This window comes from Xyrauchen texanus, chromosome 38 (genome assembly GCF_025860055.1).
Source record: "Xyrauchen texanus isolate HMW12.3.18 chromosome 38, RBS_HiC_50CHRs, whole genome shotgun sequence".
NCBI lineage: Eukaryota > Metazoa > Chordata > Actinopteri > Cypriniformes > Catostomidae > Xyrauchen > Xyrauchen texanus.
In genome coordinates, this window is record NC_068313.1 from 18,569,953 (window position 1) to 18,596,553 (window position 26,601).

At 36.3% G+C, this 26,601-nt stretch overlaps 2 protein-coding genes across 7 annotated transcripts in view; one reads left to right on the plus strand and one right to left on the minus strand.

The window, feature by feature from the left end:
* LOC127631931 (mitochondrial import inner membrane translocase subunit TIM50) overlaps positions 1-19,519 on the minus strand; it is a 36,655-nt gene extending 17,136 nt beyond the window's left edge. The window contains exons 1-4 of one of the 2 annotated variants that reach the window (XM_052110341.1): positions 19,379-19,519; positions 13,579-13,738; positions 9,139-9,170; positions 2,729-2,750 (exon numbers count right to left, since the gene is read on the minus strand). In XM_052110341.1, coding sequence (XP_051966301.1) covers positions 2,729-2,750; positions 9,139-9,170; positions 13,579-13,618 — 94 coding nt within the window. In that variant the 5' untranslated portion in view covers positions 13,619-13,738; positions 19,379-19,519. Of the gene's footprint in view, positions 1-2,728; positions 2,751-9,138; positions 9,171-13,578; positions 13,739-16,252; positions 16,462-19,378 lie in introns of those variants that run through there. The other variant, XM_052110340.1, reaches the window with a different exon arrangement.
* Positions 19,195-26,185, plus strand: LOC127631932 (BTB/POZ domain-containing adapter for CUL3-mediated RhoA degradation protein 2-like). 5 transcript variants are annotated; one of them, XM_052110343.1, is made up of 8 exons: positions 20,690-20,746; positions 20,906-20,973; positions 22,660-23,002; positions 23,109-23,278; positions 23,973-24,056; positions 24,185-24,237; positions 24,370-24,565; positions 24,658-26,185. In XM_052110343.1, the coding sequence occupies exons 3-8, from the start codon at positions 22,762-22,764 to the stop codon at positions 24,874-24,876; spliced, it is 963 nt and encodes a 320-aa protein (XP_051966303.1). In that variant the 5' UTR covers positions 20,690-20,746; positions 20,906-20,973; positions 22,660-22,761; the 3' UTR covers positions 24,877-26,185. The 5 variants fall into 5 exon arrangements, with proteins under 5 accessions (XP_051966307.1, XP_051966306.1, XP_051966305.1 ...); XM_052110347.1 differs by lacking the exons at positions 20,690-20,746; positions 20,906-20,973 and adding an exon at positions 19,195-19,326; XM_052110346.1 differs by lacking the exons at positions 20,690-20,746; positions 20,906-20,973 and adding an exon at positions 19,206-19,309.
* The last annotated feature ends 416 nt before the right edge of the window (positions 26,186-26,601 follow it).

Genomic DNA, 26,601 nt, shown 5'->3' on the forward strand with positions numbered 1-26,601 from the left:
AGCTTTTTATAAGGGGACGGGTTGGTTCAGGATGTGCATACATGCGTCTTCCATTGAATGCCATCACTTGGCAAAGCAAAAAAGGTTTATTGGAGGCACGCGTGTTTGCCCAGTCCAGTCTCCCCAAGGATAGCGCTTATCAAGGGTCCACTCTTTGTCCCCAAGCTAGCCTTCTGCTGTGAGAGGGAGGGTGAGCATGGGCCCAGGAGGAAGAAAACCTGCTTCTCCACTCCCCAGAGGGAGAAGGCATTTTGCCCCAGTCCCTAAAGTAATCATGGTCCTTCATTATGGCAATAAAAGCTATAAGAGCATTAGTGTTGGACAGCAGTGATCAGGGCTCGGAGGTAACAAATCGAGGTGGGGAGAAAACAGGACACTTCAGGGAATATGCAGAATTAATTACATAATTATTGTGAGATCTAATGATGGCTTGGCAAAAGCGAAAGAAGCCTGCTATCACAATTCATATCAGCATTGAATAAGCACATGTGGACTTTTAGCGCTGTGACAAGGCATCTTTACCTTTAGTCAGTTAATGATAATGCCAAAGATAGCATATTTACAGTTAATGGTACTATAAATACATCAAACTACCTCCAAACAAAATATGTCACCACAAAATTCACGCCGCATTTAATCGACAGGATGCCAACTTTAAAATGCATAGTTTACATGTTGTTTAAAAGAGATGTTTAGACTAGCATAATGTTTACATTGTTGTTTTTTCCCATATAATGAGAGTGAATGGGGACTGGAGCAGTAAAGCTTTAAACTAGCATAAAAATCGTCATGAAATTATCGTAAAAGTGATCCATACGACTAGCGTGCCACATTCTAACCTCAAATTAAATATGGTGCTCTAGATGCATTGCATCAGTTCAATGTCAATACTGTTCAGTGCCAGTGCAACTAATGCACCAAATGCTGCCATGTTTGACTAGGTCTACAAAAGAGGGCTAGATTTTCAATGATTAACGACTTAAATTTTGGTCTGCTTGTCACACAATCTTATCGTATTGCTTCAGAAGACTTGGAATATAGCTTGACAGCCACAGTCCCCACTCACTTTTAAAATATGAAAAGGAACAGCTTTTTTAAAAAAATATTCTTCTTTTGTGTTCCACGGAAGAAAGCAAATCATACAGGTTTAGAACAAATGGGAGTTACTGATTAATTTAAATGAAATTTATTTTAATTTTAGGGAAACTAAGCCAAAATTGGCAAAAGCTTCAAAAACCAACAATCCATAATAAAGCTATATCAGACCAAGGGTCAAAGCAGCATGAATGGAAGATGGCCACAGTCGCCGCTGATAACTGGAACATGCACCACACGCCACTGGTTAAGGGCTAATCAGAGTATGTGAGATATTAATGCCTGCAGGGAACATGTGGAGGGGTTCAGTGAGTCCCATGGAACATTTGGCTGTGGTGTGGTTTGGCATAGGGTGTGGTGCTTCATGGCACCAGAAATCCATCATTTGTCTTTCTAACCTGACAGTGGAACAAACACCCAGGCAAGACAGAAGGGTTCTCATCTACTAAAAGGCCTGTCTATTGGGACAAACAAACATTTCTGCATTTGAAAGACTTTGGAATGACTAAAGGCATTATATTAAAGATTAAAGTTCTGAAAATATTTGAGTCTTTTTTGAAAATTGCTTAATAAAAATAAATCCTTTATGTTTACATAGACTCTCCACTCATCAGGATTAATTTCCCCACTATTCCAATACTAAACCAAATCTGTTTTGGCACTGCATTATAATGCCATTTGTCTAGGATTCAGCTTTATTTGCGAGAAGAAATCTTTTTATAAATTGCAGCTTCACATTTCTCAATTTACACAGGTTCAGCGGCAGTCTGAAGCTTAAACAAAAATATATGACAAATCTTGTATCACAAAGCCTAAGAGTACGTGTCAGTGATAACTTCCTCTTGAACTTGAATCTATGCATATCAATGCCTTAATCACTTAAAGGGATAGTTAACACAAAAATTGAAATTTTGTCATCATTTACTCATGTAGATCCAAGCCTGCATGACTTTCTTCTGTGGAATACAAAAGAAGAAATTGTAAAGATCCTTCCCTATTTTCAGAACAATAACATGGATAGTGACTCAAAAAAATACAACACAAGTTGCATGAACAAGCGAATGCACGAGGTTTAAACAAAGGAGCATCACTCATGAATGCTAAACATATGTAAAGATTTTCACCGAATAATGACTTAAAATGTTAAATGTATGACTTAAATATGATGCATGTGTTGTGTTCAGGACACATTAGCATTCATTTTGAGCCACTATCCACTGCCATTGATTTGAAGAGGGACCAGGATGGTTCTTCAAAATGTCTCCTTTTTTGCTCAGTAGAAGAAAGAAGGTCATACAGCTTTGGAATGATATGACGGAAAGGAAATTGTAACAAAATTATAATTAATTTTCATTTTTGGGCGAACTATCCCTTTAAAGTGAAATTAAACTTTTTCAGATAAGTAAACATATTACTGGAAATATATAGTGTAAGAAGACTAAATGTCCAATTCAAGAGACCCTTGCTCATAGTTATTATAAAGCCTAATAATAACAATATAAAACATTTATAAAAAGGCTTTGTAAGAACAAATCTGCAAATCTGTCAAAACGATCAACAGTCAAAGCTTCTAAGAATTGCTTCAGGGCCTACATGCATGCAGATGGTTTGGGGGGGGTGGGGGGGGACTTACCATTATCAAACTCATCTGGAATCTGAAAAAACAAACAAGCAAAAAAAAGGTAAGAGTTATGAGACAAGAAGGCATGTTTTAAGTTCACATGGTTACAACATGCGGGTACAAGAAGAGTTCAATTAAATGCCTGTATACAAACAAGACATCTAATACTGTCCCATGTACAAAGGCAAAACAAAAAAACTAGCAGTGAAAGGGTTAAAAACTAGCAGTGAAAGGGTTGATAAAACAGCATTGATTTGTTTATAGACTGTCAGGTAGCAAGACAATTTTTTCTTCTTTTTTAAGTGTTGAATGGAAGGAAACTTGCATGACACCATGAGATATTTTCCTGAATTCCATGGAACCAGCAGGAAACATTGCTTTGGCATGCAATTTTAAGACTGCACACTTTTAAAGTGACAACACTTTTATACATGCTTATAACTTGAGTAATTCTACATTTATGGAAAACTTAAACAAAAACACTGTTACTTGTTTTATATGATTAACTTGTGATGGAGCCCCTGAACTACAAGGAAGTTGCCATGATCAGACACAATTACTATTCTCAACATGGAATACTAGCTTACTGAATACTGCACATTATAGACTGGGCAAAATTTATAGACTCAAATTTGCATAAAGAGACTGTTTACAATCAGTAAAGAATTAAATATGATTGCACTCTGAATAAGGTCCATACTAGAAAGCATTCTTGATGACACTGTAAAGAGTAATGGCAAAATTATAGTTATTAGGCCTTTACAACAGTAAAGAGTCCACCAAAAAGCATTCAGATTCAGCACCACATGAATGAATGAATATTCAGCTGCATCTGTCAGCAGGTCCGGCCCCACTTGGGATCCATCCAACTCCAACAGGACAGGAGCACCACATGCTGCCTGGTGGGACCACTCACAACACAGCAGGGGTGCAGAAGGCCTGTTTCTGCCCCCTGCCATTCTTTCCGCTGTAATCATTCATTTTACTAGGGCAGCTCAGGTGCCCTCCACTGGACAAAATGATGATACAAGCATAGTATGCAAAAACTAAGGAATTAGCACTTTTCTAAATGGAGGGGGAAACATCCAAATATTTCTGGTCTGTCTGTAAGCATACATGTTAGGTGTAAACATGCAGAACAATATACAAAGGCTGTTAAAAAAAAATTATAATAATACAAGAATTAAGAGAATTTAACTCTGCCCCCTTCTGGTGAACTACATTTCTGCACCACTGTCAAACTTTAGAGCACCACTTGATTAACTGTGATGACAAGATTCCTCCTTATTTAACAGCATAAATCTAGCAAACTTTGTTACATTTTAACATTTTTGTAATTATTTAGTTTACATTTATGACAATTTTCCAGTCAACCATTGGTTTAATGGTGGATGAAGAGGTGGGAGTCTTGTGAATTTATCAAGGACCCCTTGTGTGGACAAGCAATGTTTCATAAGTGCTAGTATTTTATATAAGAGTGTATGTCTCTGTTTGCTCTAAAGAATTACAATTTGCAACATATAACCATCTGAATCTCTGTAATGTAATTTACTCAATATTATGTTCTTTGTAGAATTGCTGAATTAAAGCACTATCACACAAGCTGTTGTCTTGAATAGCAATACACTGCCTGTTTTATATACTGTATATTGATTACAAAGCCTTTACGAGTGTAATATTGCTTTTAAACAGTAGTTCTTTGATATTTTATCTCTATTCTACCTTATGAGAAGGGGAATCAGCCTCTGTTCTCATGCTGTCACTTCCCTGAATTGCCCTTCAATTAAAACCTGTGGCTGTGAAAAACAGCACCATAAAGCCTGGCACACTTCACATATCTCCAAAAAGGTCTTAACTCATGCAAAGTGTGCCAAGTTAAGAGCTCACTTGTTCACAAGGCAATACAGCCAAAAGGGTCATTATACTAAAGAAGTGTGCTCTCTAATTTGGAGGGAGTAAGTAGTCCACAAACATTACAACATTGTGTAATTCAGGTCACTAGAGTTTCACTAGGATATTAACAGGGTTGATTAAAAGGTTTACTTTACATGACAAATGCTAGATAAACAGTCAGTCTGAAGGTTGTGGCTTTGGTGAAGGTTACCCTTTCCAAAATAGTCCTTGAGCAAAACACAAGCTTAAACGTGTGTTACTGCTCATTGGAAATTCTAACAAACAAGGTATAACTGCAGTAGGGATCATGTGACAATGCATTCACAGTGGACTTTCCAAAACTCTTTCCAATATTCCTAGTTAAACTGGTTAAACTGTTCTTTCATGACACAACTTACAGACTGAGGTGTGAACAATATAGAAAACATTCTGACAGGGTGACATGTCTGGAACACGGTGAAATCCCTCCGGTCTAGATTATATGAGAAGTGTGACTCAGCTTTGAAAGGCTTGGCACACTCCGTGCACACCTCTTATGACACCTTGACTGAGAAGTGTGACTGTTTAAAGTGATCGACAGCTTACAGGACCTCCAGTGTATAAGTTGTAGGTAGCAATCTTCCCGAAGGCAACCCTTGCACCTTTGGAAGTGACTTAAGTTAAAGTTAACCCCTTCAAATGAATGTCTAAGAGCCTGAGAACTACAGAGGGACTAACTTGGGACAGCTTAAAAGAGCAAAGGAGATCTTTCAAATGCATTACAAAATTATAGTCTTAAAGTTTGCAATATACAACCCTAATATACAGTACAGCATCTTAAGATGATTATCAATGATTAGAATCATTGTAATCAGAACCAATTCACATGATCAGGACCAATTCAACTTGTTTCCAAGACACCATACAATCTCCTCACTGCAACCGGAGTTACCTTGCTCAAGGGCTGATGTCTCGCTCCAGCACTGAGTCTTAAAGGGATAGTTCACCCAAAAATGAAAATTCTCCTTTAAATTCATTTACTCACCCTCATGCCATTTTAGTGGCATGATAGTGAGTAAATAATGAGAACATAAAAATTTTGGGGTAAACGATCCCTTTAAGGCCAAAGTATACTTCGGATTTATACAGTCTGCATTGTCTGCAAATGCGCTTGCCATTGACTATACTAAAGCGCATCACAAAGCAGTAAGTGTGCATACTTTGAACGCAACTGCACAGGCTCGGTTCAAAAGACTATGCTTTGAAAGGCTAGAGTGGTCGATAGTGTGCGAGACAGAACAACATGCAGAAGTATGCCCTAACCTCTACACTACACAACCCCTCAAAAAATGCTATTTAAAATTGTTATATCAAAAAGTACATCACAAAAAACATTTTGTGTCACAGAAATTACAAGTAAAGGCTCATGAATTGTCCTACGGCTGGCAAGCCAGACAGACAGTCAAACAGTCTTTCCATGGGAAGAAAGTCTGGTTCCCTGTCTCACACTGTCACCTAATGACATCCAATTGGAACTTGCAGAGGTGAAAATCTTTACAACAAAAGGTATGGCACACTTCACATTTGTTTCCTATGTGGTCGCACATACATGATAAAGTGTGTCCTTTAAAAATAAGTGCAAAACACTGTCTAGGAGAGGCGGAGACTGCAATCAACAAGACTTTCCCGTGCACACACCTTACCCCAGCAGTGACTGGTGGTCTCTCATAGAGAGCTGTGAGAAGTGTGTCTCTGCAGTGAACACTAAATCGAAGATGCTTAAATTGAACACCTAAACGTGGGGTTTATTTCCCATGGTTCTTTAAGACAGCTGGGTTTCCCTTTGAAGTCAGTTTATTCTGAAATAAAACAGTGTATTTACTTAAAACCATCAAGTATATGAAATAAATGTACGAGGAATTGCTCATTGCTCAACAACACATGTAGTATTACTACTAGGGCTTCAAAATTAATCAAATGAATAATTGAGATTACGTTACACTTACAGATGTCACAATTTACTAATCCTGTAAAGTGTCAATTACGGCTTTCCATTAAGATCTACACACGCTGCATAAAAAAAAATATTAAGACAAAATAGTTGCAGTTATGGAAACCTTTGTACACCCAGTCTGCTTTTAAAAGTCTGCTTATAATATACAGTATGTGTGTACGAGCCACATGATAAGAATGTTTCTATAGATCCTTAAAAGTTTTTTTTCTTTAAGGAAAAACAAAGATAGAGATTAAGAAAAATATTTTTGCAGTGTTATAAACTCGGACATCATCAGCCTTTTTATAAAATAAATGAAAAGGGTAACGTGAATGCTTTTCTTGTATGATATTTTTCATGATGTTTTTCAGTACCACTGTGTTGGCATTGTGTTTCGCATCAGGATTCCCGGCAAATGGGGCAGGCAGCATATTTTAGTCACCAATTCACACAACAGTAAAAGAGTGCATAAGCACAGTCAGAGGTGAGTGGTTTACAATCCCAATGTGTGTGTGTGTGTGTGTGTGGAATAATCCATGTTTATTTATATCACTGTACATTGCATAGGAAAATCATACTATCAAACTATCCCAGACAGTTCACTGTTGCACTATTGTTTTGTATGTCATATCTGTATACCTGACTTTTAGTATAAAAAGAAGATTATTTGAAAGTTACAAAAGCAAGGTAGCTTGCAATTCGTCAGCATTAACAGGCAAGATCAAGTTAGCTAAACTTACATAGATCAATGCTGATGGCACTATATTTCACATGCTTTGCAGTTATGTAAGCTTACCTGTCCAATAAGAAGAACGCCAATTCAGGGTCAGTATTTGATCCCCTCCAGGAATCAAATGCCCTGCCAATGTTTACTCTAGTTTTTGCTCGATCACGATCACATTCCCGCTTAGCCAGACGTTATTCAGTAGATAAATTTTTTATTTATTTTTGGCTTACTCAAGAGTTTGTGTAGGAGTCAGTGTTGTGCTGGGAGCCGGTCATTGGCTGGATTCCATCTCTAAGATAATATTGCCTAATTAAAAATCCTTGCTTTTATTTTCACGCAGGTTTGACGCGAACATCCAAAGTCCTCTTTAAGGTAAATTAATCCACTCTGTGGCCATCTTTGGTACACTCCAGTGCAGCTATTTTCTATGTAAACAAGTGGCATAAAAGTACAACTCCAATCTACTTGAATTGGGAAAGACAGAATTCTCCGAAACAGTTGGTCAAGATTACGATCAAAGTACAGTGTAACAACTCAGCATATAGAAGCAACGTGTGAGATCACAAAGCAAGTTCCTGAGACAGGGTAAAATTTACACTGCGGGAACAGGATGACGGTCCTATGCTCACAGGTCACAAAGCCTGAGAAGAGTAAAAGCCATTTAACGCTGCGTAGGAGGTGTGTGATCAGGCACTAACTGTCCTCTGAACTCCTGAGGTCACACTTACCTGTAAAGTGTGCCCTTATATGTGGGCTCTATCTTAAGCAAATTACAAAGCAGGATGTCTAATACAAAAGGGAGGAATGCTCTCTGAAAAAAAATCACCTTCCTGAATTCACATCTCATACCTGCGCCAGTGGCTCATGCCTCTTTTTGCACCTAATCGAAAAGTGTGAAAAGAATACCTTTACCAATTTGATGTTTAATAAGCCAAACAAAAATACCAGATACCCTTCAGCACAAACCTGCGGTCTCAGTCTCACTATATACATTTAATAGTCTTTTAATGCCTAATGATTGCGATCATTCCATTATTTCATCATAAATCGTAATGACATTGAACAAATTTAATTGACACAAATTAATTTGCTGCAAGTCCTCTGTGCTTTACAATATAATATGAATTTGGTAAGTATGGAAGGTCACTAAATATTGTAAAAATTGAAACGAGATTCTTCGTCACAAAACCAGACATTTACAATTACAGTAGCACAGGTCTCCAATACAGGGAAGACAAGTACAAAATGCAACACCAATGAGCACAGCACACTTCACTCACATCTCCTGTGAGACTGCATTTGTAAAGTGAGTCCTTTGAAGTGAAACAAAGGTTTAAATGGGAACATCCCACCTCCAAATATGCTAGAGGTCTGCTCGATGAAAGTTATAAAGGAAATTCACAGCACTGTGAGAAGTGTGCCCTACAGGGTGAACATTTTCACACCAATCCCTTATTGAACTGTCTGCTTGTAGTATCAATAGAAGGAATCACCGGAGAGAAAGCGTGCCATGCGTGAAATGCGTGGTTGAGAGACTCATTAACATGACCGTTTTTAGAAAATAGAGGGAAAAGACATGCAGATAGAAAGTGTTATACCATTAACTATCACCATTATGAAACTTTTTAGACTGCTAATTATTATTCATTTAATTTGATATTAACTTTTTCTTAAGGAAAAAAGCTCATTAGGACATTTATACAAGATGTAAATGGGTGTGTGATGTGCAAATACAAATGTTGAAGAGAGACTGCCACTTGTCCAGCAACTTACTAGGATCACAATAACTATTCATTCTTATAACCTGATTTGGTAGTGGTTCATGCTTACCTTATTTCCTTGTTCATCCGTAGAACTGCTACCTACAGAAGCCAGAAACATTCATCATTTTAGCCATTAGATCGTTTATGTAAAAAAAAATACAAATAAAAAATCTACTATAGGAAATATTAAAGAACTATTTAACATTACATTTTACACAATAATCTTATTTATATCTTATTCCATTTTATTTGTGTATACACACCCATTATATATTTTGGTCAATGACATAATGCTCTTTTTTTTGTGTGTCCAGATCTACTGAATGATTCAAAGATACATACAAATCTGAAATAAATAAATGCTGGCATGAGGAGTGTAGAATAATGTTTTTTTTTTTAATCAGTTAAATAATTGTTTTAAATAAAATATGATCCATATTTAAAAACATTTTTTATCTACCACATCAAAGTCATGTGGTGTAACCAACATGTACATTAGGTAGCCAAGACTCATTGTGAAGTTTACAAAAATCTAATATTTTGATATTAATGAAAAGGCACATTTTGTTCAGGTCATGTGGTAAAACCCTGAGAAAACATCTTGATCATTTCTTTTTTTATAAATGTCATGAATATTTAAGTAAAAAATACCATCAAGTTATTTAGTCTCATGTAATCAAGGTGCAAGGAAAGTATTTTAATACTTGTTAGTTTCTCCACATAATTTTTTTTTTCTGAAATCAGTTTTTTATTTTGTAAGCTATAAAGATTTAACAAAAATGTATATAGCCAAATATTGCACTTCTAAGAACTTGACAAGTGTTTAAAACTAGATTTTTACAAGATTTCTTATTTTTAACACCTCGGACAACCTTATTTGTCAACAAGCCATATTGTATATACACACACACACACACACATACACACATACACACATACATACATACATACATACATATATATACAGTTGAAGTCAGAAGTTTACATACACCTTAGCCAAATATATTTAAACTCAGCTTTTCCATAATTCTTATATTTAATCGTAGAGAACATTCCCAGTCTTAGGTCAGTTAGGATCACTACATTATTTTAAGAATGTGAAATGTCAGAATAATAGTAGAGAGAATTATTTATTTCATCTTTTATTTCTTTCATCACATACTCAGTGGGTCAGAAATGTACATACACTTTGTTAGTATTGCCTTTAAATTGTTTAACTTGGTTCAAACGTTTTAGGTAGACTTCCACAAGCTTCTCACAATAAGTTTTTTGCCCATTCCTCCAGACAGAACTGGTGTAACTGAGTCAGATTTGTTGGCCTCCTTGTTTGCACATGCTTTTTCAGTTCTGCCCAAAAACATTTTATCAGATTGAGGTCAGAGCTTTGTGATGGCCACTCCAAAACCTTGACTTTGTTGTCCTTAAGCCATTTTGCCACAACTTTGGAGGAATGCTTGGTGTCATTGTCCATTTGGAAGACCCATTTGTGAAGAGCTTTAACTTCCTGGCTGATGCATTGAGAAGTTGCTTCAATAGATCCACATAATTTTCCTTCCTCATGATTCCAGCTAATTTGTGAAGTGCACCAGTACCTCCTGCAGTAAAGCACCCCCACAACATGATGCTGCCACCTTCATGCTTCACGGTTTGGATGTTGTTCCTCAGCTTGCAAGCCTCACCCTTTTTCTCCAAACATAACAATGTCATTATGGCCAAACAGTTCCATTATTGTTTCACCAGACAAAAGGACATTTCTCCAAAAAGGAAGATCTTTGTCCCCATGTGCACTTGCAAACTGTTGTCTGGCTTTTTTATGATGGTATTGGAGCATTGGCTTCTCCCTTGCAGAACAGCCTTTCAGGGTATGTTGATATAGGATTCATTTTACTGTGGATATAGATACTTGTCTACCTGTTTCCTCCAGCTTCTTCACAAGGTCCTCCTTTGCTGTTGTTCTGGGACTGACTTGCACTTTTTGCACCAAACTACATTCATCTCTAGGAGACAGAGTGCATCTCCTTTCTGAGCAGTATGATGACTGCATGGTCCCATGGTGTTTATACTTACATACTGGAGTTTGTACAGATGAGTGTGGCAACTTCAGGCATTTGGAAATTGCTCCCAAGGATGAACTAGGCTTGAGGAGGTCCACAATTTTTTTTTCTGAAGTCTTGGCTGATTTCTTTTGATTTATCCATAATGTCAAGAAAAGGGGCACATAGTTTGAAGGTAGCGCTTAAAATACACCCACAGGTACACCTTCAATTGACTCCAATTAGCCAATTATCCTATCAGAAGCTAATTGGCTAACTGTCTAAAGACTTGACATAATTCTCTGGAATTTTCCAAGCTGCTTAAAGGCACAGTTAACTTAGTGTATGTAAACTTCTGACCCACTGGAATAGTGATATAGTCAATTAAAAGTGAAACAATCTGTCTGTAAACAATTGTTGGAAAAATTACCCATGCAAAGCAGATGTCCTAAATTACTTGCCAAAACTATAGTTTGCTAATATGAAATGTGTGGAGTGGTTAAAAAATTACACTTAATGACTTCAACCTAAGTGTATGTAAACTTCTGACTTCAACTAATATATATATTTATATATATATACATATATACACACACACACACACACACACACACACACACACACACACACACACTACCTGTCAAATGTATCGAAACACATTCTTTAATATATTTTTTTTTTCACATATTAGAATAATAGTAGTCATAACAACTATGGAATAATAGAAATGGAAATATGGGAATTATGTTGTAACTAAACAAAATCAAACATAAATCAAAACTGTGAGTAGTCAACCTTTGCCTAGAATTTGCAGACATGCACTATTGACATTTACTCAACCAACTTCTTGAGGTTTCACCCCGGGATGCTTTTTAAACCGTATTGAAGGAGTTCCCATCTATGTCGGGGTTGGTCACTTATTGGCTCCGTTTCTTTATTATTTGGCCAAGTCATCAATTTCAAAATCTTTTTTATTTATTACATTTTAGTTTACATTTAGATGTGATTCGGCCACAGGCCGAGTGCCGTAGTGTCTAAGCTGGGGTAATTCTCCCTATTTCACGGTAGCTGATGCAGTCACTATAGAAACCGCAATGTCCTCCGCCATTTTAAACAGTCTGTTGTGTCTCTCAGCTGTGATGAGCCGTAATGCTGAAGTTGTTCATTTAAAGCCATTTAAAAGCTATTCCTAGCTTTAGTAGTAGTAATATAAGCGATCACAAAGAGCTGTTTTATAGACACTGGCTGACACGGATTCACTTCACATCACCTAACTGGCTCATATTACACACAAAAATTATCTTTTGCCACCACCTGCTGGTTAACATATGTAAAGTAAAAAAAAAAGATGTAAAAAGAGACACATAGCCTCCAGTAACTTAACACATATGCAATGCTCTTACACTCTTAGTTCAGTACGATGAACACAAGTGGAGAGATACACACACAGTTAAGCATCGGAGTGCTAATGGTGTCAGACCATCAGTGCTCATGGAATGTCTCTCATCCAATCAGATTCGAGGACCGGAACTAACTGTTGTGTGTGTGTGTGTGTGTGTGTGTGTGTGTGTGTGTGTGTGTATGCATATATGTATGTATGTATATATTTCATTTAGAGCATTATTGCATCCACGGCTTCATTGACCTGACTGTGTGTCATGGAGCATTGTCCTGCTGGAAAAAACAATCGTCAGAGTTGGGGAACAATGTCAGAGCAGAAGGAAGTTTTCTTCCAGGATAACCTTGTACGTGGCTTGAATTATGCGTCCTTCACAAAGACAAATCTGCCCAATTACAGCCTTGCTGAAGCATCCCTAGATCATCACAGATCCTCCACGTGGTCGTCTAAAAGGTTAGACTGAGACCTGGAGAGGCCTTCAAGCCACTGTGAAATTTGGTAGAGGATCGGTGATGGGGGTGCTTCTGCAAGGCAAGAATCAGGCAGATTCGTCTTTGTGAAGGACGCATGAATAGAAAAATAGCATCTCAGAATGCTATTCTCAGATGTGGGTTGGCACGGTTTTGGTGACACGAGGGGACATACACAATATTAGGCAGGTGGTTTTAATGTTGTGGCTGTGGTGTATATACATATCAATTAACTTACTCATCAATTCAAGAGATATTGAATAATGAAAAATAGTTATTTAAGATTAAAAATCATCATTTTAACATGCATGAAATAAAACATGTACAAGGTTGTTGTGTAAATAAATAAACATTTTACCAATTTCATCTTCCACAACAAAGTCAACAGACGTAGGCTACATAATTATGATGATATGGGCTTCTGTGGTGCTTGTATTCAGTACCACATACTAAATATTGGAACAATGTCCTCCAAAAGTCTTAAGTTCATTAAGTGATCCAGAATATACCAAACATCCCAGTTGTTACATATGTCTTTAAAATTCCAACAATGTTCAAAACAATCTTCAGTGTTCACCCTTAAAGAAAGCAACTTTCAAACTCACCAAATAAGTATACAACGCCGACTGCACTTCCAAGTCCCATTATCCCTGCTAACCGTAGGACCACCTTCTTAGCGTACGCGGTGTTCTCTTTCTGTTTCTTGTCCTCACCCTGTTCATCTTTCTTCTGACCAGAGGCATCGCCCTCTGGTGGAGGCTGGCCCTGTGAACAAAGTTTCAAAGCATTATGCCACTTAAAGGTCCACTCAGTAATTTTTTTTAAATGTCATCTTTGACTGACACCTAGGGGTGAGGATGCAGCATCATTCAAACACAATAATTTTCAGTAACATTTTTAAATCTGTCCGTGCTTGAAATGTATTTTCCCGCCGAGCTGACTTTTTCAAGTGCAGAATAATCGCCTCAGGTGATTCAGATCCTGTCTTTCACCGGACCATGTTGACATGTTCATTTTGCTCATCAAAAATGTATGCTAGAATATGACTATTTTATGATTAGGTACACCATTTTTTTTCTTACCTTGCTGATCAACAAGGCTATTTTCAATGATGTGCTGACTGCTTAACTGGTTAAACTTTCATGTGCATGTCAAGTTTAGAACAATATATTTCTCAGACCTATTTTTCCTATTCTAGTTTATTTGTATTTTTTTTTACATCACAACTGTTATTGGTTAACGTTCTTTACCAAACAGCTGTAATATGAGATCATTGCACGTCCTAAACTATGTGCAACTTTTCAGAACATTTCTAATTTTTCATGTTAAAGGGGACCTAATATGCAAAATTCACATTTACATGGTGTTTGAACATAAATGTGTGTTGGCAGTGCGTGTACACAACCACCCTATAATGATAAAAACCCACCCAGTCCTTTTTTAATCCCCATTAATCATAAGCACTGTCTCAGAACAAGCCATTCGCAGATTCTGTACAAATTGACATCACTTTGTACAGGCCCTGCCCACGACTGTTGATGGACACTGCCGACGGACACGTTTGTTTGTTTATGTTGTTTCGTTATAGCGAACGTTGTAACGGTATTTGTGTGTGCGTGTGTTGGTCATCCATCATTGCAAAACTGCTGAAAAAACTCTACAACAAAAATAAATGTATCAAATAACCATTTGGAAACTTCCTGGTTGCTTCTCAATGTTGTTACTTCTTACAGAGTCTCTCCCTCATCAGTGTCTGACTCTGGTTCAAACATATAGGGCTGAACACCTCTATGTTCACTGTCAGTCATATTGCTTATGATGTCTATCTGAAGCAGAGATGTCAAAACTCTACCCTATTCTGGATACGGGGCAGGGAGCACCAGCTCATTTGCATTTAAAAGACACACACACACACACACACACACACACACACACACACACACACACACACACACACAAAAATAGCTAGTTTTTATTCCCACCCACAAATTGGCATTTTCATCATGGTGTAATAAATGATCTGTAGGGTATTTTGAGCTGAAATTTCACAGACACATTCTGGGGACACCAAAGGTTTAAATTACATCTTGTGAAAAGGGGCATAATAGGTGCCCTTTAAATAAATTTACTTGGTGTATTCCATTTACAGGCTATTAGGGTTGCTCTATTGGTCGTGCACAGTTGTTTTCAATATATGCCTGTATTCACTAACGCTGATTCAGTGAATGCGTGTCAAATTCAATATCTATTTAATAAATGATCACAATGCAAGGCAAGCACATTTCAGATAAATGCCCATATTTAGCACAATTTAGAGTCAGAAATGTTTACTGGAATAGATTAAGTAATTTAAAAGGGTCGTATCAACACAATTTTTGGTTTGGTTTCTGAGAGTTTCTTACTTTTTAGACTAGTCGACTGAGTCTTCATCTCAAGTGAGTGCTCATGATTTTAGTTTCAAAATGACTTATTCAGTGAGTAAAAACTTACAGAGGTGCACCTTTAATATTTCACTTTACATAACACGAAACTCAGAAATGGAATGCTGCTGATTGAGACAACATAAAATAAGCATTAAACAGCAACACATGGAATACGTTTCACACTCTAACTCTTGCCTTAAACCTGGACTTTCATACACAGCAGATAATTACAATCATTCCTGTGATATGCACCAATAACAATTTTGAAGGGTCTACTGAAATGTCAGTAAAATAGATCAACTGTCCTTCGACAGAATCAGCCTTCATTTGTATTCTGCAGTCAATAGAAGGCTCCTGACCTTGCATGCTGCAACTTCAATGAGAAAGTCACTAATATATAATGAAGTCACACAACAGCACACACACTGATAGTTTGTTATTTATGGCATTTTTTATTCTAAACATATTAAGCCACAGAAGAAATGCAAATATTTAATATAGATACTATTACTCTAATTGTACACCAACAATTCAACCCTTTGAAAACTGCAACCATTTAGAAGGCTCAATAAATATTTAATGCAATATATGGTATAGGTTTGATACCTGTATAAGGTACATATTACCAATGTGATGAGTTTCTCATATATAACAATGACTCGTGAGCCTGACTTCATTCAAACCATCACCTGTCAACACTATGAAAGAGACTTAAGAATTGGACCATTTGTGGTCGTTTTTGCGTGAATAATCTCAACGCTTCAGCACTTACAAATGAGAGAGCGCATATGCTTTTACTGATACACTAAAAAGCTGTCTAATCGGAATGTCAGACGGTCACAGCACTAACTCGTACCTGGCTTTTCTGCTGTTGCTGAAGACTTTCTTGTAGTATCGCCTGGGCCAGACCTCCTGTGGCACTACGACTGGTGGTGTCAGCCGAAAGTGCCCTGACAACATCCAGCACCGCTTGGGCTGAGCTGGCGCCCTGTCGCAGTCTGAAGAGGCCCCGGCTCGCCCGTACACACATGGGATACATTGACACCGCCGACATCTTGAATGTGATGCAGCTATTACCGGGGGCACGAGTGGAAAGGACAAACGATTTTGATTGGTTACATTTGGAGTGATTGACAGGCAGCCGGACCAATGAAAATAGTGATGAAGGCGGATCTCGAAATGTCGTAACTGTCATCGTCAAAAGCTTATGAAAGTTCCCTGGTAACGACTCTATGTGATATTTGTGGTATGTGGTAATGAACTGGGGGTGATTATTGTATTACAGTTGATAAAAATTATATTTTTTGCATTAAGGATATTATCTGTTATTGTGAACACGAAAATAAAGCGTTAGTTTGTATTGATATTTTTTCTTTTATTCTTGTAGCAAAATTGTATTTGCACAAGCAGAGGTATCTTAAAAAGCTACTTAGTATGTAGTAAAGTATTTAAGATTGCATGAATAACAAATGTTCTTCTATATATATATATATATATATATATATATATATATATATATATATATATATATATATATATATATATATATATATTTAAACGTATCTTTTAAACCTACATCAAAAGTATGACAGCCAAATAAGACATATTTGTAGAAAAACAATACTGGGAACTTATTTTATTTATTTGGAAAGCAAAAAAAGTGAACAATTCTATATATATATATATATTATGTGTGCTGTGAACCAGGACAAATCTTAAGTTTTTTTTTTTGTTATTTAATGTTTTTATCTATTGTCAATTCCTTTTATGTATATGCACTTAAATGTATAGAATTGTTCACTTTTTTTGCTTTCCAAATAAATAAAATAAGTTCCCAGTATTGTTTTTCTACAAATATGTCTTATTTGGCTGTCATACTTTTGATGTAGGTTTAAAAGATATGTTTAAATATATATATATATATATATATATATATATATATATATATATATATATATATATATATATATATATATATATGTATATTTTTTTAAGCAAAGTTTTTCATACACAAATGTAAATTTTAATATTTATTTGTAAGGATTTAAAATCCTATTTGGTTACTCTTGCTACTACCTCCAGCAACTCTCAAGCCATAAAAACCATTACTCCCTGTGATTTTTATAATGTTTATATACTTTAATAATATGTTTTTGAATGTTTATGTATGTACACCCCTGGCATTTTCGTTCTACTTTTTGGAATAATAAAACATACACAAGCGCGCGCGCACACACACACACACACACACACACACACACACACACACACACACACACACACACACACACACACACACACACACACACACACACACACACACACAACATAATTAATTAATCCTATATCTGATTTGATAATATTAAATATATTGTCATGTTTAACACGCAAAGAGTCACATTATGGAGATATTGCGTTACTTTCACAAGTCTAGAACATTAACTGTGAGCTTGTGCAAATTGCAACATAAAAGTCCCACTGTAGAAATTGGTCTTTTACAGATCTTTTATGTAACAACTGCCACGTTTTTTTTTTTTTTTTTTTTTTGGCATTGGAGAGATCGTAACGACTGATAACGATACACTCGCGTGTTGGATTAAAGATTATTTTAATAAAATTTAGTATATTAGTAAAATCCCCATTAAGTTATCAAATTTTCATAAACAGATGCAATTAGCATGGTCCTTAATTTACAAACACTATTTTTCCCTCAGATATATTATATAGAATAACAGAAATGTCTTGCATAAAAATAAATCAATATTTTTTGAAAACTGGGTAAAAAATTATCTTATTGGTTGGTCAACTTTTGAGTCCTGAAGTAGTTATTTTAACTTACAAGGAATTTCTGATGAAATTTAAAATACATATCACACAAAAAGGATTCTCAATAGTCTGTGATGCAACACCTTCAGATGCTGTAATGCTTTTAAGAGGTCAACATTCTAATTTGACTGTAACTTTAGATAGACCCCTTAAATACTTCTAGAGGCGTACTTCTCAACCATTCCTAGGAAAAAAATAATATAACAATAACAAATTGAAATAACAAATCGAGCTTCATTTCAAGAGGAGATTGTTACAGTCCCATATGTCAGTTCTTATAGGAATGGATTTGTTGACAGTATCCCTAGGAAAAAGGTATGGACCTTACCATTGAAATATTTTTGGACTAATAAAGTCAGAGAGGTTGTTTTCAAATTGTTGAAATGTCTAAATCTTTTATTCAAATAATTAAAAATACAATAGACACTAAGTGCTGTTTTTGTAACAACTCAGAAAGTTTTATTTTCGAGTTTTAATCACACTTCAAAATTTTGGTATGATCTTTGATCTTTGTAATTTTATTAAGACCAGCTTACAATATGATTTTGATTTCACTTATCAGCATGTACAATTTGGTTTCCATAACTATGAAAGGAAAGACTGTATGTAATACACCTGTTGTTTTTATAAGCAAAGTATCATATACATAATTTCAAGTCTAGTAGTTCAAAACTTTGCATTTCTTTTTTTCTATATATGTTTTTTATATTTTTTTTCACTGCAATATTATAGTATCATATTATGATCTAAACATCATAAAGCCAACCGAACTGTGCTTCTGTTGGTATTTTAACACATTTGTAAATGATCAATGTATCCTTTTGTCGTCTTCAAACCCAAAGTTGTTGAATTATTCAAAAAATAAATAATAATAATAATAATACAAAAAATACAATAGCGTGTTACGACAGTAAAGGCCGTTTGCGGATACCATACAAATAAATGGGGAGGGCCGTAAACCGACACCTACCTGTCGCCAATCTTTCAACGTCTTCTCTTATCCACCTTGAACGCGGAAGTGCTCCACGATTCGATTCAATTTCCGATCTCCAATGTTTTCACTTGCACCAACGTATATTCTTAGCGGGTAATGTAATGTTTAAGGTATTACATTTGTAAAAATTGTCAAAATAATCTTTCACACAGACGAGATTACCTTTTTTTATAGTCAGTGCCACACCGGAGTGTGTAGATGTTGTTATGACAGCCAACAACTGCACAAGTTGAGCCTGAAATACATTTTTACACCAAGTAACACTTACATAGCTGTTCTCTGGATCGCTCGTTTCGGTAGTTTTCACTTGGCGTTTAGAGACCAGAAATACAAAACAGGCTATTACAATACAATGGCGCCGCCAAGTGGTTGCTCAGGAGAACTATGGATATAACAGCATTTGTATGGTATAAACACAACACATAGTTCACTACAAAAGTGTTTGTTTAGTGTACAACACGTTGGATATTAGCGAACAGGCTGTCAGTTCACGAAGCGGTGAGCTGTTTCTTCACAAAAGCAGCTTATTCGGCACACTGAAGCATCTCTTCCATAGACATCCATTAAAAACGGTCCCTAGTCTCCTCGCCACTGATTCATTGTTTTGCTAACCTTCTAGGTTCACTTGGTAGAAACGCTTTGTTTGTATATCTACTATTTAAAATACTAACTTGCGATGCTGCGCTTTATATTAAAACCAAATGTAATCTGACACTGTCTGTAATAAATATATAATTTAATTTTAATATATATTTTTAGCATTTTAAATGGTTATAAAAAAATATGCTACACATTATATTCCTTAATATTGATTATTTATTGTCATCAATATTTATATAATTATTAACATGTACAGTTGTTGGTAACTACTGTAAGTTAGTGAGGGCTGAATGTAAACATTTGTTCTTATTTACAGCTTTAGAAATGTAACATATTGACAAATCCATTACAACTATATTTGAATACACGAATCGATTATAAATACGTCTGTTTTTTTAAAATAAATATTTTAGATCTCTTAACCCTACCCCAACCTCTAAACATAACCACATTTCAACAATATAAAAACATGTAACAAGTAGAATACTTAACTCACACATTTTATTATTTTAAGCTAAATGACGAGTGTGTTAACCAGTACTGTATACAGCATTTCTAACGTAATGAAATTGGGGACGTACTAAATAAAAATAAAAGTGTTATCATATACTATAGCCAAAATTCCAGATTCACCTTATGTAAAACAAATATGTTGCAACAGATGACTGCAACCAGCAACTCTTGTTTGAATCAGTGTGGTTGACCTTAGTTATTGCTGATCTGATTGGAGATCAGTTTGCGTTCAACATCGATTCAGTTTTCACTGTGGGATCAGCGCCCCCTAGCGGAACCGCGAAACATTTCGAGACTGTATGACGTAATGAAGTCTCTTTTCCTGAAATCACGTGACTTGGCCAGTTTTATACGCGATCCGAAGCACTGGTTTGAACCAAATGATTGGTAAAGGGTTCGAAAGCGCCCATCACTGCTGTAAGTACTGGACTAGTGTGTGCGTCAACTAGCCAATGGTGGCAGTGCAGTCTTGTCACGGTTTAACCTGTTGCTGTTACACTTTCAGAGAAGAGAACGCTTAGAAGTTAAGAGTTTTATTTTTTAATATATTCAGATATTTGCTTTTCTTCCAATCAGATGTGATTGAAGTAAAACTGTCGCATTGATCGTTTCTTTGGGTTCAAGGTAATCGCCCAGCACAGTGGGTGAGTTTACTTGCTGAAGTGTTTCTTTTTTCGCCACAAACTTGATTTTTCTTGTAACTGTTATGAATTAAACTTATTTAACAACTGCGATTTTCCACTTTTAGCTCAGCATTACTGAAATGTTTTGTTTGGATATTTTTTCCGTTATGTTTGTTATTTAGCTGAATAGGCGTTGTTTGTAATGTAGTAATGCAACGACAGTATAAATTATTTATTAGTTAATAGCCCAGATATGTAAATTCACGAGATTGCTAAATCGTAGTCTTTGTCAGTTTAGTTGGTCTGTCATTCATCAAAGTTGTGTTTAGCTGCTAGAGGTAAAAGGTCGTACTGTTTTGTGTTTTCATAGTATGTCTTAAAGGGATAGTTCACCTAAAAATGAAAATTCTGTTATTATTCACTCACCTTGCTGTGGTTCCAAACCCATATGACTTTCATTCTTGCATGGGACATTACATGAGATCTTAGACAGAATGTCAGCCTCAGTCACCTTCATTTAATTATTATTATTTTTTTTTTACCATACAAAAAGTGAATGGTGACTGAGGCTATCCCTTACATTTTGTTATGTCTTCCACAGTTTGAACAACATAAGGGTGAGCACTGGTAAATTACAGAATTAAAAGTTTTGTGGTGTGTCTCAATCAGCTCTCTAGCTCCCATTGTCATGAATCAGTATATTGTGAACATGAATTTGCGCAAGTGTGTTCATTCATCCACTGATCATTGGGACACTTACAACTCAGTCACCCATGGCATGATTACGAGCTTGCGCATTCAAGTGCCTGGTATTAAAGGAATAGTTCACACAAAAATGAAAATTCTCTTGTGATTCTCAGGTGACCTGAACCAAAAAAAAACAACTCCAGTGGTTAAATCTATATCTTCAGAAGCGATATGATAGGTAAATGTGAGAAAGAGAGCAATGTTTAAGTCCTTTTTTTTTTTTTTTTAAATGTTTTTTTATATATATACTAAAAATCTCCACCTTTGACCAGCCCCAACCAGTACGTGGCTGAATTTGAAAGCCACTTCCACACCAGAATGTGGAAATGAAAGTGAAAGTGTAGATTTACATTTAAAAATAACGTAAATATTGATCTGTTTCTCACCCATACCTATCATATCACTTCAGAATATCTAGATTTAACCACTGCAGTCTTATTACTTTTATGCTGCCTTTATGTACTGTTTGGTCTTTCTGAGGTCTGGTCACCATTCACTTGCATTGTGAGGACCAACAGAGCTGATATATTCTATAATGTTTTTGGGGGTGAACTAACCCTTTATAAATCTCTGTATAAATGGCACGGTTGTGCATTTTCATTGTAGATTTTAGTTATTATGAAAAAGAAATACAAATATAAAGGGATCTTGTAATTGTATTTTAAATCTTGTAACAACTCGTATTTAAAAGATTGTTTCCCTTTCATGGTAATTTTGGATGGACATAACAATCAACATCTATTTTAAAAAGAAAATAAGGCTTAGACTTCATAGTTGTACACTTAATTTTATACATACGTTTCAAAATGACAGTACATTGTAATTGCTAGTGAGCCTTCAAGTTTTATAGTAATGACAAACCTGTCTTTTCTTTGGTAGAAGTACTATAAATAAGTACTGTAAATAATTTCTAAGGGTCTTGTAATATACTGATATGAAGTCGTATGCATTTTGTTTAAGGAATATGTGTAGTACGAAGGTTTGGCATCACTAGCAGCATTCACCACGGCGGGGGATAACCGACCTATCGTGTGCAGGGTGGTTATCTACCTACAGCGGGACATGTCAGGAGAGAGCTGCCTGCACAAGCTCCAACCACACACTGGGCCCATTGTGTCAGTCCCTTCAGCGGCTTGTCCCAAGACTAACGCTTGCACCTACCATGGTGTATCTGGCAATAAATATGTGCAGCTCAATGTTGGTGGAAATCTTTACTATTCAACACTGCAAGTACTCACCCGGCAGGACACCCTGCTGAGGTCCATGTTCAGCGGAAAGATTGAGGTGCTTACTGATATGGAAGGTGAGTTATTTAGCCAGTGCAGAGCCACTTTGAGATAAGATGAAACCTCTTTAACCTTGGCCCACAGTGCTTACGCAACTTAAAGCGGATTCTCTGTTCTTTTTAGGTTGGATTCTAATTGATCGCTGTGGGAAGCACTTTTGTTCAATTCTCAGCTATCTCCGTGATGGATTTGTGACCTTACCTAAAAGCAGACAGGGTATTATGGAGCTCATGGCGGAAGCCAAGTATTACCAGATCCAGGGGTTGTTAGACATGTGCCAGAGGGCTCTGCAGGTTTGTTAAAGGAATAGTTCATGCAAAAATGAAAATTCTCTCATCGTTTACTCACCATCAAGTTTGACTTTCTTCTGCAGAACAAAAATCAAATATTTTTGGAAGAATGTTTCAGCTCTGTGAGTCCATACAATGCAAGTAAATGGAGGCCAAAACTTTGAAGCTCCAAAAATCACATCAATGCATCATAAAAGTAAACCTGAAGACTTCAGTGTTTTAATCTGTGTCTTCTGAAGGGATTTAATCTGTTTTGGGTGAGAACAGACCAAAGTACAACTCCTTTTTCACTATAAACTATCCTTGGTGATCATGATTTCAAGCTTGATTACCTTGTCTTGTGCCTAGAGACTGCAATGGCAAGGTGCACAGTGAAAAAAGACTGTTCCAATTTAAAATCAATAAGATTGCTTCACAAGACATGGATTAAACCACTGGAGTCCTGTGGATTATGTTTATGCTGGTAAATTTTGTTCACCATTCACTTACATTGTATGGACCAACAGAGCTGATGTATTCTTCAAAAGATCTGACATCTGGAATGACATGAGGATGAGTAAATTATGAGAGAATTTTCATTTTTGGGTGAACTATCCCTTTATATAAGACTTGGAAAAGCACTCGATAAAATAGGAAATAAAACCTTTGAAAAATAGGTTCTGCACTGATTGCTTTAATTGTTTTTACTTTTTGGCAGGATAATAAAGAAAAAGCATTATGTGTTATCCCAGTCATAACATCTCCTAAAGAGGAGGAGAGACTTATACAGGGCTGCGTAAGGGTGAGATTCTCAGAGCAATATAAATATTCTCTGCAAGTGATTTGTTGTCTTTTAGGTTTTTTTATGTTCATTTAAAAACAAAATAATCTTCAATACGTCTCATGCTAGTTGTTGTTTTCCACTTACAGCCTGTTGTGAAACTGCTATACAACCGGGGTAACAACAAATATTCCTATACCAGGTAAAAATACATGTAAACTAGGACGAAAAATACTTGTAATCTAGGACAATACTAGGCTACTACAATTTTTTTTTAGATGTTTATTTGACCACCAATGATGGAACTTTTTTTTTTCTTAATCATTCTTAAAAGCAACTCTGATGACAACTTACTCAAGAATATTGAGTTGTTTGAGAAGCTGTCGCTGAGCTACAGTGGTCGTGTACTGTTCATTAAAGATGTCATTGGAGACGAGATCTGCTGCTGGTCCTTTTACGGTCAGGGCCGCATGCTATCAGAAATCTGCTGCACATCGATTGTTTATGCTACTGAGAAGAAGCAGACCAAGGTATGTTCCATTTTGTTATTTTAGAGACTCTCATTGGCTGATTCGCTAATAGCTTGTAAGTCGAAGAACTCTTACAAAGAACTCTGTCACAGGTTGAGTTTCCAGAGGCACGAATCTATGAGGAAATGCTAAATGCCCTGCTTTACGAGACTCTCCCAGTCCCAGATTACTCCTTGTTGGAGGCCACCCGCAGGCGTAACATTTGTTGCACACACAGTGAAGAGGAGGAAGCAGTGGAGCTGAGGGAGCGTGTGCGTCGCATCCACATCAAAAGATACAGCTCTTATGACGATAGACCACTTGGACATTAGCCTAATTGCTATTTGAGGCTTTGCCACTAGTGCCTCAGTGTTCACATTGACTGTGGAAAACACTAATTACCAGCACTAATCTCTGAGAGACCATATTACCACTTTATAATTCACCGCCGGAACAGGTTGCTGCTTTGTTAAATGGCTGTAAGAGGAGGCTTGACAATCCATGTTTGGGATGAAATGGCAATAATGTGAACTTGACAAATAAGGTTGACTTGGCTTGCTGTCAGTTCCTTCATTTGAATTTATTTACCTCAACATTATATTTTTTTTATGGAAAACACTTTAGAAATTACTAAGCCTAATCTTAGTACTTTTATGTTTGATAAAATATTTCCAAAATGAATCTGCCAAATGTATCACTCTTTCTGTTAACCTTACGGGAGGGATCATATTCTCCGTAAAAGTGTAGTTCACTCAAAAATGAAAATTCTCTCATTTACTCACCCACACGCCATCCCAGATTTCTATGAAGATGTAGGTTTTTGGAAGAATATATCTGCTCTGTAGGTCCATACAATACAAGTGAATGGTGACCAAAACTTTGAAGCTCCAGAAAGCACATGAAGGCAGCATAAATGTAATCCATACGATTCCAAGGTTTTAATCCATGTCTTCTGAAGCAGTTCAGTCGGTTGTGGGTGATAACAACCCAAAATATATATATTTTTTTACAGTAATTCTTGCCATTGCAGTCTCTAGGCACGATCATGATTTCAAACTCGATAACACTTCCTAGTGCTTGATGCATGTGCAGAGTGCTAGATGGCACAAGGAAGTGTAATCAAGCTAGAAACCATGATCGCTTAGGCAACTGCTGATGTCAAGATTTGTAGTGAAAAAGGAGTTATATTTTTGGTCAGAGAAATACAGTCATACACATTTGGGATGGCATGAGGATAAGTAAATTAAGAAGAATTGTAATTTTGGGGTGAACTTTTCTTTTAACAATCATGCCTTATATGAATGGCCATTACTGTGATTTAAGATTATTCATGTAAAATAGGTTTGATAAAATGAATTCATGCTTTTGAACTTGGAGTGTTGCATCAAGAAAATGACTTTATTGTGTTTTTAATTTCTCTATTATGATGACAAGAAATTAGCTTTTAATGTCTAAGGAATAAATGTGAACTATAGATTTTTCCTTCCAATTATTTAATGATTAAAGTATTTTTAACACAAATGTTAAACTTAAATGTTAATCGCTTTAATCATGTCACCAGTACAGATTAAATACAAATAATTATTGTGCTGTTTATGGCAGACTTTTTTTTTGTGTTTGATTCAAGTCCTTATAGTAATATACAATAAAAATAATACATATGAACCATTTGCTGTGTGTTTGTATTTTTTTCTGTACATACTAGAATTGTATAAATGTATTTTGTTTGCATGCATCTGTGCGATTATTAGGTCATGCACAGCTGTATGTACGCCTGATGACAATGCACTGAACAGTTCATTCACCACAAGCGCCTCAGTCTGAGCTGTCAAACGTGGAGGAGAGCTAAAAATAAATCGCCGTCCACGCCTGTCCTGAACTGCCTTTGGCGTACGGAGCGTGAAAAGATTTATCCCATTGAGCAACAATGCCGAGGGGGCGGGGTCAGTGGTGATGGCGTCATAAAGAAACTGAAGATGGCTTCGCGATTGTGTGCTACAGCAGTCCTCAGATGCGTCAAAGCTCAGCTGTCAGTGCACACGTTTATATGAAAAGGA